Below are 12554 nucleotides of genomic sequence, written 5' to 3' on the forward strand. Positions count from 1 at the left end.
CCTGCAAAGCAGTGTGTATCAAAGACATGATAATTCGGCTTTTGACTCACTCAGTTACTATCACACAGTTGGATCTCTATCTCCAATGCACAAACGATTCATTCAGTCTCACTCTATTCATTCCCCTTGACAATCATTTCTCTATTCCCCTCACTCTTACATTCTCCCATTCTCCCACACTCTTGCACCCAGTCGCCCCAATCCAATCCCCCCCCAGTCAACCACAACACAGTGACCTCGCCCCAGCTGTTTCTCATTGGCGTGTTCGAGATGCGAATGAGACAACCAGACCATTTGATTGGATTATGCAGGGAAATCCCAGAGAAACTCCTCCCATCCTTTATGTTCATAGAAAAACATGAGTATCTAATTTCCACAGTCTTGCCTGCACGTTGCATCAGACAAAATCAGGGTTAAATAGACATTTCCGCTGTGCTGGAGCATTTCTGACTTGGCAGACAGCTTACTAGAGAGACAAACCAGAGCAGACAAAGTTTTAGACAGCCTGGACACAACAGTTTGAATTATTTGCAGATCTTCAAGAGTGCAAGTTGATTTTAAAATTGTTGTTAGAGCGGGCAGAGGTGCAGCTTTTGATGCATCTTTTACTTTTTTGATCTTTTTTTTTGTTTTTGTTTTTTTTTCTACTTTTTTGTGCAAATTTTAGAATATGTTCAATAGCTTCTGCTCTGAACACAATATCACAACAATCAGCTTTGAGTTGGATCAGGAAAAGCTTAGTCACTTCAGATTCCACCGGCCCAAAACACACTTAATAAGCAGTCGAGCAAGAGAAAGGAAAAATGCTACTTAAAAGGAAGAGGTGAGCCTGATGCTGCAAGAACAGTATCTGTTTTAGTCTGTTTTTGCTTTTGTCTCTTTTTCATTGTAACATCACTGACCCCTGTCTCTTTTCTTTCAGACTTACAATTGTCCCTGATGAGGAAAAATGGTGAGTTAAGTTTTTTTAATTTTTTTATAATGTTTAAAATCTTTGCATGATTGTTCTTTTTGAGTGGGTATTTGTGCACATGGAGCATTTGATTTGCATTCTTCTTCCAACCCTGGGTGTGGTCAAACCACAAGATTTTTGCATAATGACTCAAGTGCACTAAACACTCATTAAACATTTCTTTTAGCTGAGTTTTCTTTAGAAACAGTTCTTCCTAGTATATCTTTCTTCTTTAGTAGTAGAACGTAGTAGTAGTAAATTGACTGAGATGCATTCTTAAACATTCTACTTCTTGATTAATGTGTTGCACATACAGTAAATTATTAAATGTCATGCATGCAAGTTTTTTTATGCTTCTGAGTTCCTGTCCTTTGTGATTAAAGTTCTTTATATTGTATTCAATGTACTGAGACAGCATGCTCTGTAAAACTGTGCTGACTGGTGATGCGTGTACTTTTGTTGTGTGCACATCCCCAGAGGACTCCTCCCTCCTTATTCCCCTTAGCTCCTCCTCCTGTGTCATATTTCTTCTCTCCTCCCCAATTCTTTTCAATACCTTCTTCTCCCCTTCTGGTCATTTTCACCTCCCTTTTCCCTCCTCTCTACATCTGCGCATCCTCACACTCTTACCTCATTTGATCATCAGTGACACCAGAGATTATGCAAACACACAAACACACAGTGCAGCATCGCTGTATTGTACTGCATTTATATGCTCAAGCATTGCAATAAATCAAGTTAAATAAATAAAGTTTAAATTACTTAAATAAAAACAAATTCTGCAAAACAGAAAGTTACCAAATTAGTATTCACAAAAATCTGTATTGCATATTATTAATTAATACCTTTCTCTAATTTGTCCCGTAGCCAATCCATCTTTTCAGCAGTGGCCTTCTACATGAAGCACCTTGGGGTTAAAACCAGGGCAGTTGACAGCAAGAAGTCCAGAGGAGGCTTCTTCAGGAGTAAACTGGTAAAGGTATGGTACCATCACCTACCTATAAGGATAACATTTGTGTTTTTTTAGCCCATACATTCGACTTCTTTTTAATTAGAACTTCTTTCTTACTCCCTACACGTGTTATCTTCCCAGAATAAGAAGGATGAATCCACAAAGGCCAAGCCCAGAGGGGTGTTTCCTGGCATCCCCAGCTGGATTGCAGGCAACAACAGTATGTATCTGCTTTTGAGCTCGATTAATCTGTTATTTTTTTTGCATTTAGTATCTCATTGTTGACCTTTTCTCAATAATATTGTAAAATAATTACAATTTCTTAAGTTACATATTATATGAATATAAAATATAGAGTATCTTAAAATATTGATGTCCGTGAATCATCTGGATATGAGAACATTTTGTCCTGCCCTTCTTTCCTGTTACAGCTGAGGTCAAACCTAAACCGGAGGCTGAAGGTACTAGTCGTCTAGAGTTACCACCCTCTTTTTATCTGTAGAATGGTCACATCCCTTACTAATCAACCCATAAGCATGTCTGCATGTCCCAAATCAAACTGTGAGGGGATGTGGGTGAGCATCGTTTAGTTGATTCTGTATTTTAGGGTGTTTGAAGAATTAGTGGTACTGTATTTCTTTAATCACCAGAAAACCTCACACACTGCACACTTATCGCATCTGGATGTTCTCTTGTACCACACTAACCCTTTCATTCACTACAGAGGCCCTGATTACACCCTCATCCTGTCTGTTTGTCTGTCTCATGAAGTCTCTGTCCCTTTTTTTTAAAATTAAGTTCTTTTGGGGCATGTTCTTCAGCGCCTGCCTAATCTATAGTTGTGCGTTGTCAAACTTGTCGCGCTCTTCCCCCTCTTCAGCGGAAAAGGAGAAAGTGAATCCGGAGCGCAAGGGTCTAACTCCTGGCAGAGGCTCCCTAACTGACGCTCCAGCCCTGTCCCTCCCCAGCAAGAAGTCTGGTTCCAGTGGGAGTCCCGCTTCTCTGCCTGGGTTAGAGAACAATGACAGCTCAGGAAACAACAACAGCATTGTCAACAGCCCAGAGTCTTCACACATTGATGGTAAGCCTGCTCATTGACTAGACTGTGTTCTATGGAGTCTGGAGTATGAAACTATTGTGATGATAGATGATAAATCCATGAATAAAACAAGACTAAAGCCATGCTAACGACTTTGTGAGGCTCTACTCGCATGCTCACAATGACAGTGCTAACATGTTAGCTTGTTAGCAGCCAGTCAGATTTATTCACTGGAGACCTTGAATGTTTCAGGCTGGACCAAAGTGGTTGGTCTCTGGAGGCACTCCTCGAGAGAGGCTGTAAATACAAATTAATAGACAGAGGCAACAGGAACTCTGATTCGCCAATTTTTGTATTTAGCAGGGGTTTCTGCTACTTCTCTGTGAGTTAATTTACTTCTTATCACGTGTTAGAATTAATGAGACTAGTCTTTCAATTGAAACAAAACGCAAATTAACAAAATAAATGCAATAAATTAAATGCAAACTGAAAACGTTAAAGTAAGACAACCGTGTTGTGATGGGATCAATTGGCAGAGATGAAATATACTATTCACAGGTATATTTTCATTAGTGTATAATCACAAATTATACACTAATTGTTTTTGTTACCTTAGAATGAGATGTTTTTTTATCTACAGAGGGAGCAGGTGCTCTTGTACAGAGTCCGTCATGTTGGACCGCTCTGTATCTACAGTAGCCCAAAACGGACAAACCAATCACTGGCTCTAGTTACGGCCTTTCTCTTTGATTCAGTCTTGCAGCCACCAAAGTTTCTCACTACTCGCTTGTGGCGTTTCAGTTGGTTGCATTCTGCAATCTAGATGCCACAAAATCCTACACACAGGTCCTTTAAAGTAAAACAAAAAGCAGTTTTTCTGATTCCAGATATACATTTGGTAATTTCCTGAATAAAAGCACCAACTAATTCTCCTTCAACAGAAAAAAATGCAAATATAACCCCTCATTTGTACTCTTGCCCCCTTTTTTTCTAATCTTCTAGGCCTCTCAAGCAATCTCTTAGAGCCTCCGACCCAGTCAGACGGTGGTGATGTGTCCCCTGTTGGGCTTGCAGGAGGGCTGACCCCCGGGGAGCCCCTCTCACCCAGCCACCCAGACACTCCCATAGAGGAAAATACAGAGAAAGAGAGGTGAGGCATATGGAGATGGTAACAAAAGCGGTAGTGAGATTATAACTGCAGTGTAGAGTTTCAATAAGAGGGTATAAGAAAGGATAGGATGTAATCAGATTATAATTAGCCTGTATGGGAGGTGTTCAGTGTAAAGACTGTATTGATCCAACGAGCAGGGGAAAGGGGGAAGTGAAACGTGTCTGAACTGCTCCGGCTGAGGGAGCTTGGTAAAACTCCCCCAGCAGTCTGTCCCTGCCGTGTGCAAGCTTTTTGTCATGCTGCCTGTTGCTCGCTAGCTAACAGAGCCTGCAGGTTTGAGAAGGACCCTCACCAGGTGAACTCCGACCCAGTCTTCCCTTCCAGCCCTTTGCCTTCCCTCTCTCTCATGATCTTTCTCCTTTTTTCTTCTCACAATGGCACGTAATGCTTTCTTCCTAATATCATTCTGTCCCACTTGTGTTCTTCTCTGTGTGTCCTGTTGTGCATCTCCTAATGTTTACAACAGAGCTTCATTGCAGTTCATGTTGCATATAGGCATTGTTTGCGCAGTTCTGACTACCTTGTGTTCTTTATTGGACAGGGCAATACAAAGGTGATAGACTGAGACATTTGTAATTGTTATGGTTATATAGCAATGATTAATGATGAGCCTTTCTATGTTGCGGACATTTTAGCTAACATATAGACGTGGTGATATGATTATAAGATAGTAAGATTATCAACTTTGTCTACAGCTACAGTTCTAGACAAAGTAGCTTCACACTGTGCTGCTACTTTAGTTAGTAGTAAAAACTGAACCAATAGGTTTAACATTTTTTGTTGCTCGCCCCGTGTGCTTTTCAAGGTGTCTGTGTGGCCAGGGCCCGTCCTCTGTCCTGCTTGTCTCAACAGTGTGTGCGGTTACATGTTGTGCCAAGGGCTTTTGGCGTCGTATTTGGCATGCTCTACTCTGACAGCGGCTAAAACCTGTTTAGTATATCATGTTGGGGTTTGTATTTGCATGTTATGGTTGTTACTGTGGCTTGCAATAGTTGTATGAAGGCGGGCGTGTAATGATGTGGTGTCCCGTGTTTTTACAGACGGAAGACAAGGTGGGTGTCAGCGCCTTGACAGAGTCATGGACATGCTTCAGGCCTTATACTGATCACACAACACACATGTACAAACACTTACATGCATACACACCCCTCATTGAGCACATTGAACACACTACACGGCTAAGTATCATGTACCTGCTTGTGAAGGAGGTAGAGTAAACTTGACTGTTGAGATAAGTTGGATTATTTTTAGTGGATGTGAATGCACGTTGTGTGGATTTAGAGAACCTTTGACATAAATGACCATTAAAGTTGCATAACTGAGAACTCTTGGTACAGAAATTATGTAGAAGAATGCATGGCTACTGTCTTAACATACTGTTGTACATTGGCTCCCAGTAACTCATAAGGAAATGTCCAATGTGTTGGCATTCAAGTACTACCATGTCTACAATATATGAAGCACACTCTTTACGTTTCATTGTCTAACAATATGCATGTCATGTGTCATGCATAATCACTTTGCACACTCACTAATTTTCTCTCTTTCTGTATCTTTTGTCGATGTGATTTCCTTTTTCTTTTTGAACTCCCTTTCTTGTCTAAATCCTCTGTTCCTGTACCTTAAATCATTTATCTTCCTCTTTACCCTCATAATAAACACAAATGTCTGTGCATACTGACTGCACATGACTGTGATACTTTCTCTTCAACTGACCTTCCCTTAAAAAATATTTTCTGTTGTTTTCCCTGCCTTTTGGTATCTCTTCTACCCATTCTCTGGCATCTTTGTTTCTCCTTCCTTCTTGTTTTCTCCTTGTCTTCCCTGTGGCCTCTCTTTCCTATCCATCTGTCCATTCTTGCATTTGTTCCTTCTTTTTCTGTCCCTGTCTTTTCTCATCTCTCCCCCATCCTCTCCCACCTTCCCTCCCTACAGTAGGAAAGTGATGCGTAGTGAGAGTGCCCGTGTGGACCGGCACTCCTCTCGCCGCCGTGGCTCTTCCCGGGTCAAACAATCTCGCTCCCGTAGTGATGTGGACCTCCAGCCGCCATCTACCACACCAACAACACCTACCACGTTCACCCCCCAGCACCTCCATCCGTAAGATGGACAAACCCCCTCTTAATGCCTCTCTGATTGGACAAGTGCACAGCAGGGACAGGCTGTCAAACACTGACAGATAAAACAGGATGAGTGCAGCAGTTCTGAAATAATCTGAAAGTGATTAGTAGTAATGAGAATACTGATGGATCAAACCCACCTGGCTCACTCAGGACTACTAGATAGATCCCTTTGAAAGGATATTTAAATGAATCTTTGTGTAAACAAATCCAATGATTTTTAAAGGGTACATTTCCATTGTCTGCTGTAGACACAAACTAAATGAATCAATCAAGTAAACTGACAGGTTTACTGGCTCATTATTGATGGATCTGTCTCTAATCGTTGACCTGTGCTGTGACCGACAGGGAGTGAGTAACTGTTAAACACCACTCTCATTTTCAGTGAAAGCTCAGACATTTAGCTCTTCAGGGGAACAATTATTGAGTTATGTTGACCATTGGGTTGACATTAGCCAGCCCTTTATTAAAGGTTAGTTTAATTGCTGTTAGTCGATATATAAATCCACCAGAATAAATGCAACAGAAAAAGGCCAAGTCTTATTTATACTTCTGTGTCAAATTGATGATGTAGGTTCAGCATAGCTTCGTACCCCACGTTATAGCCTACGCCATAGCCTAACATGCCCATGAAATCAGAAATGTAACTATACGTCGCAGTGACGCAGACCCCCTTGGTGTGTGTGTGCATTATTTGAGAATGGGAAGTGACTCATGCAACACTCAGATGAGTTAATACTGATGTTTGAGAATCCCTCCTCAAACACTAATTCACACACACGCACATTTTCAGATAAATGTGTCCTCACACACACAGACAGGCACACATGGAATGCTGCCTTCCTACGATTTGGCTGAGCTATTTGCTGAACAACGCAGACACACCAGTGCACAAATATAAATGCTCATAATGGCGTAGGTATGTTACGTAGGGTACGGCAAAGATCTGATGTAGAGCCAACGCACAAGTATAAATCAACATTTACTCTGAAGCACCTTAATTTGTAGTTGAAAAGCTTCAGTTTGATTATACCTAAATCTCCACCTGTTATTTTTAATTGTAAGCTAGTTAGCTGGCTGGCAAAACAGTGTTAATCTTAACATGCAACTACTAGCCTCCGTTAATGTGAGGCTCTATTTTCATACTGTAGTTAAGCTCAAGGACATTGGTAGATAGCTTATCTACTAGATACTCTGAGCATCTTACATTATCTAATGTTGAGACAGCCCTGGTGTACATTTAGAAATACAACTAGCTGTTCACAGATACTGTTGTTCCACAGCCGGCAAAGCTCCACTAGCACTACTTGATATCCCGGTCATACTGGAATTACATTGTAGTAACCCGTCTAAATGAATCATTCTCCCACTTCGTTCCTCAGTGCTGATGGACCAGTTTTAGTTCCTGAAGGTCCCGGCCACTCCCCCACCAGCCCATCCCCACAGCTGGAGGAGATGGAGCCACGCTTCCTGGAGTTTGAGCTGGACCCGCCCAACTGGAGGGAGCTGGCCTCCCCAGAAGCCCTGTCCAGTCTCTCCAAGAAGGAGATCAAGAAGCAGGAGGTCATCAATGGTGAGGAGAAGAGAGATGAACCAGCACATGATCAGAAGGAAACAGATGTGCAGATAAAATGAACTTGCTGCTTAGGCTATCCCTTTCTTATTCTGTGTTTTCTCCCTCTCCCCTCTCAGAGTTGTTTGCTACTGAGCATGCCCATGTGCGGATGCTAAGTGTCCTTCAGATGATCTTCTCCAAGCCTATGGAGAGAGAGGAGCTCCTGACTGCACCTGAGCTGGCTACCATCTTCCCCAGCCTGGATGAGATCATTGAAATGCACTGTGAGTCAGACATGAACTCTTTCCACACAACAAACCACCCATTATGCAGTAAATCTAAATCTAGGCAAACAGTGTGAAGCTTTTTGTTGTATATTTGTTGCCAGTGATAAAGGTGTACTGTGTACTAATGTGTCTAATGTGTCTGTTGTGTCAAGAATAATGCAGAAATCAAAAACAATAACTGTCACTTCTTTGTTGCTTTTGTGACTGTTATTTGGAGATTGCTACATAAACTGCTCACTATATTTTATACTAAGTGAATTGTTTATTTGTCTCTGTGAATCCAGATAACTTCTACGAGAACCTGAAGAAACTGCGTTTGGATGACAACTTCATAGTTAAATCCATCAGCACCACAGTCCTGAATAGAGTGAGTCACCATAGTCTTTTTTTCTCTTTGTATCATTCTGTTTCTTCTTCTGTCAGTATTTGTGTTTTTAGTGCTATTCATATTTGTGCTGACAAAAAAAAAGTCAGTAATTGTGCCAAAATCTGATTTTGTTGGTTTAAAAAAATGCTGACAGATACTTATCTATGAAAGTAAAAAAATGGCTGTAACATCTGCACCATTATATTGGTTGTCAGTCTTTACTCTGTACCTTTTCCAGCTCTGTATCCATCTGCTTATCTATTTATTGCTCTCATTCCTTTAATGCTGGCTAGCACAACCAGTGTCATGTATATGTGTGTGTGCGTCTTCCAGTTTGGGGGTACAGAGGGGGAGTGGTTCCAGAAATTGACAGCCCGGTTCTGCAGTCACCAGTCATGGGCCTTGGACCAGATCAAGAGCAGGCAGAAGAAAGAGCCACGCTTCAACTCCTTCATACTGGTACCATGAAAACACACACACACACACGACAAGACACACATGGATGAACTCACAGATGCATGGACATACAAGAAGTCAAATAAGTGGTCCCATACGTGCTCTCATTCTGACGGTTGTATGTGTTTTAATCCCAGGAGGCAGAGAGTAAGCCCCAGTGCCGCAGGCTGCAGCTCAAGGACATCATTCCCATAGAGATGCAGCGACTGACCAAATACCCGCTGCTGCTGGAGAATATTGCCAAGAACACAGGTGTGTGTGTGTGTGTGTGTGTGTGTGTGTCCGTGTCCCATGCCTGTTTGTGTCTCATTTTTGCGTGAAAGTGAGTAGAAGTCCTGGCAAACCTGTAAACATATTTATTAGACCTTATGTTTGTATTTATAACAGGTCACTTAATTATGCTAATTATTAAAATGTGAATGTGAAAAGGGGGGCAAAATTGTCAAAATCCTGTCCCGGTATGTTTAATTAAACATCACAATATTGATGTACTGTATGTTGTGATTAAAAAAAAAACAGTTTTGTAACTATTAGTAATTAGTAGTATTGTTAATGATTTGTTATGGCCACATTTTCGAGTTCAGTAAACAAAGATATGTATTTAAACAATACTGTTATATATTGTTTCATGGCATATATTGTCATTCGGCCCTATATTTCCTATGTTTCTGTTAAAAATACAATTATGGGATCATCCACTAATGACTCCATGTCTAGTATGTCAAGCTGATACATGGGCTTGTATTTTACATGTATAAATTATGAGTAAATGATTTCATGTCAAAATGGAGAAGATTATTATGGTAATGATTTAAACTGAAGTATATGTGCCAATCTATATCAGAACGCAGGATAAATGTGGACAATATTTGCACAACTAACTTAAGCATACTAGTAAAACCCTTAAACGATTTATACTCATGATTTATGGCTTTTGTTTGGGCTCTGCTGTGAAAGCTGTATTTTCCTCAACTCGGTTTTGTGTCCACAGACGATAAGACGGAGAAGGAAAGGATCCAGCAGAGCGCAGAGTGCTGCAGAAAGATCCTCAACCATGTCAATGAGGAGGTCAAAGTGATGGAGAACCTATTGGTGAGAAACACACAATCCATCACTCAACACACTGTTATGTAGTGATTGAGCACCAATTGGAGTAAATTCATTTTGAGGCCTCTGAAGGTCTCTGCTTGTTACTGCTTGTTACTGCTTGACTACTTCTACTTCAGAGCTGTGCTGTCTGTCCTCTGTCTGACCCCCTAACCTCTCTGTCTGTTCCCAGACTCTCAAGGAGTACCAGCGTAAATTGGACACATCAGGGCTCAAACCCAGTAATGAGCTTTATCTTGTATATAAGGTAAGGTTTCTTCCAACAAAATTTGTCTGCACACACTGTTGCACTTTGTGTAAGGTAAGAAATTTGAGTTCTTTGATGTTTTTGTTGCAAGAAAAGTTCTCACTATTCTCTCATTGTCTTTACTAGAACATCGACCTGACTCAGAAAAAGATGCTTTATGAAGGCCCTCTGACCTGGAAAGTGACAAAGGAAAAGGCAATTGGTAAATATATGCTTGTGTGTACATTACATGCAGTGCAAACTACCTGTGATGAGAACATTTTAGACATTTAAACATTTGCTGAACCATTTTTGAGCTGTTATTCATTTAAATTAACTTATTTATAAGGCCAGTCATGCCAAACTCACATTAATATTTATTAGATTTATTCGATAACATACACTTAGATTGCCTTTTATCTGTTTACAAAAGGAAGATTTATTTTGGGGTATTGAGAAAAGTTTCTGTTCTCATTTCCCTTTTTCAAATTTGTAGATAAGGTTTACTATAAAAAGGAACCCAGCTGCAGTTCAGGTGTTTGTTTTTTTTGAGTACTCATTTGCCTTTTGACTATCCAGTTCAATGCCATAACCTCAATTCAGTTCAATTCAACTTTATTTATTCCTATATGGGCAACTGTATGCAGCAGAATAAAGAAAAACTACAGTCAAGGCCATGAGCTTTAGAAACTATTTAGAACTAACAATCTAAAGTAATGAAGCCATATGCATAAAAAAAATCTATAAGGAATTGGGAAAACAGATTGCATCCTTGGCCATATTTTCTGCATCACTGTCCTACTCCTTCTTCTCCCTGTCTATCAGAGGTGCAGTGTGTGTTGCTTGGAGACCTGCTGGTGCTCCTCCAGAGGCAAGATGACAAGATGGTCCTCAAATGCCAGAGCAAGAGTAACATCGCCGTGCAGGAGGGCAAGCAGATGCTGAGCCCCATTATCAAGCTGGACTCAGTCTTCCTGCGGGAGGTGGCCACAGGTCAGCAGCACACAGTCGTTTCACAGACAAATACGGCCGCTTCCATTGCAAGATCAGCCTTATTCAACCTTTTCTTTTCTGTCAGATCGAAAGGCCTTCTATGTGATATTTACCTGGGACAGCGGAGCTCAGATCTATGAACTGGTAGCTCAGTCTGTCGGAGAGAGGAAAATGTAAGTGTCAGAGAGGAATAAACAGATTAATCATATTGGTTAGGTAGGTAAAACATAGGATGAATTGTAATTTGATTTGTGCCTGTGTTTACAGCTGGACTGATGTGATAAAAACAGCAGTGGATGATCTGAAGAAGAGTGGAGCACCCATGAAGTTGACACTGCCTCCTGGAGCTGGAGGAGCTCCCTTTAGTCCCTCCGCGTATGTGTGCGTGCACATGTGTGTGTGTGTGTGTGTGTGCATGTGCTTACTCATCTGGTGAAAGAGCAAGATATATTCATCGCCTGCCAAAGTTCACCCATCTCAAAATATCTCATTTCTTTTGTCATTTTCTCTCCGTCAGACTGACTGCCCCTTTGAGCCCGACTGAGAACGGAGCTCTGAAAAGCAGCAGCGGTGAGATCGCAGTGTTTTATCAGTTGAACACTTAATAAATAGTACAAATTTGTTATTGTTGCACATTTCTGAAAGCTGGAACCAATGTTAAGCCTTGTGTCTGTCCGTAGACCGAGATAAGGACAGCTTGACAGATGACAAGTCTTCAGACCACAGGTACAGGCTGATTGATTTCCTGTCAGAAAAAGGCTTCGACTTGATAGGCCACTCCAACAGCGATCAGGAGAAGGTAGCCAACAGTGCTTTGGATGAAGGTAAATTAGGGTCTTCCTTGCACTTTGATAGACATTTTTTTATACAATTCCCTTTCTTTCATAGTAGCTTGCCTGTCTTTCTAATGAAACCTCCGAATGTGTGTCCTGTGTTAGTCATGTCGCTGAAAAGGCTGTTGGTCGGCAGCATCAGTCTATCAGAAGACTCACAGCCTGATGAAGAAAATGGAGAGGAACAATCAGAGAGGCCCAGTCAACAAATGGATAGCTGTCATTTGACAGGTAGGCGTTTGTGTTGTTTAAAGAGGTAAATGAGAAGATGGATACCGTGTCTCCTCTCATGTCTGTAAGCTAAATATGAAGCTAGAAGAAGAAGTAGTCCACCATAAACCTTAGATAAAACAAACAATATACAAAGTGTTCATTAGTGACCTTCAAAGGTGCTGGTAGGCACTTTGGATGGAGCCAGGTTAGCTGTTTCTGCCTGTTTCCAGTCTTTATGCTGAGCTAAGTGTCTCTTAGCTGTAGCTTCATATTTAACAGAGAT

General features: G+C 41.1%; 1 protein-coding gene across 8 annotated transcripts in view; it reads left to right on the forward strand.

Annotated features, from left to right (window-relative positions):
• arhgef1b (Rho guanine nucleotide exchange factor (GEF) 1b) overlaps positions 1–12554 on the forward strand; it is a 30044-nt gene that overhangs the window by 12432 nt on the left and 5058 nt on the right. For 3 of the 8 annotated variants that reach the window (XM_035671685.1, XM_035671686.1, XM_035671687.1), the window contains exons 8-29: positions 923–952; positions 1820–1931; positions 2046–2124; positions 2336–2365; positions 2785–2985; positions 3946–4093; positions 5155–5166; positions 6050–6214; positions 7617–7807; positions 7927–8073; positions 8361–8443; positions 8777–8902; positions 9037–9151; positions 9891–9991; positions 10179–10253; positions 10380–10455; positions 11058–11225; positions 11311–11398; positions 11493–11606; positions 11743–11795; positions 11906–12049; positions 12164–12289. In XM_035671685.1, the coding sequence (XP_035527578.1) occupies positions 923–952; positions 1820–1931; positions 2046–2124; positions 2336–2365; positions 2785–2985; positions 3946–4093; positions 5155–5166; positions 6050–6214; positions 7617–7807; positions 7927–8073; positions 8361–8443; positions 8777–8902; positions 9037–9151; positions 9891–9991; positions 10179–10253; positions 10380–10455; positions 11058–11225; positions 11311–11398; positions 11493–11606; positions 11743–11795; positions 11906–12049; positions 12164–12289 (2384 nt within the window). Of the gene's footprint in view, positions 1–252; positions 824–922; positions 953–1819; positions 1932–2045; positions 2125–2335; positions 2366–2784; positions 2986–3945; positions 4094–5154; positions 5167–6049; positions 6215–7616; positions 7808–7926; positions 8074–8360; positions 8444–8776; positions 8903–9036; positions 9152–9890; positions 9992–10178; positions 10254–10379; positions 10456–11057; positions 11226–11310; positions 11399–11492; positions 11607–11742; positions 11796–11905; positions 12050–12163; positions 12290–12554 lie in introns of those variants that run through there. The other 5 variants (XM_035671693.1, XM_035671688.1, XM_035671689.1 and 2 more) reach the window with 5 other exon arrangements.

The sequence above is a fragment of the Morone saxatilis genome, unplaced genomic scaffold, assembly GCF_004916995.1.
Source record: "Morone saxatilis isolate NCDOM2014 unplaced genomic scaffold, NCSU_SB_2.0 Contig24, whole genome shotgun sequence".
Lineage (NCBI taxonomy): Eukaryota > Metazoa > Chordata > Actinopteri > Moronidae > Morone > Morone saxatilis.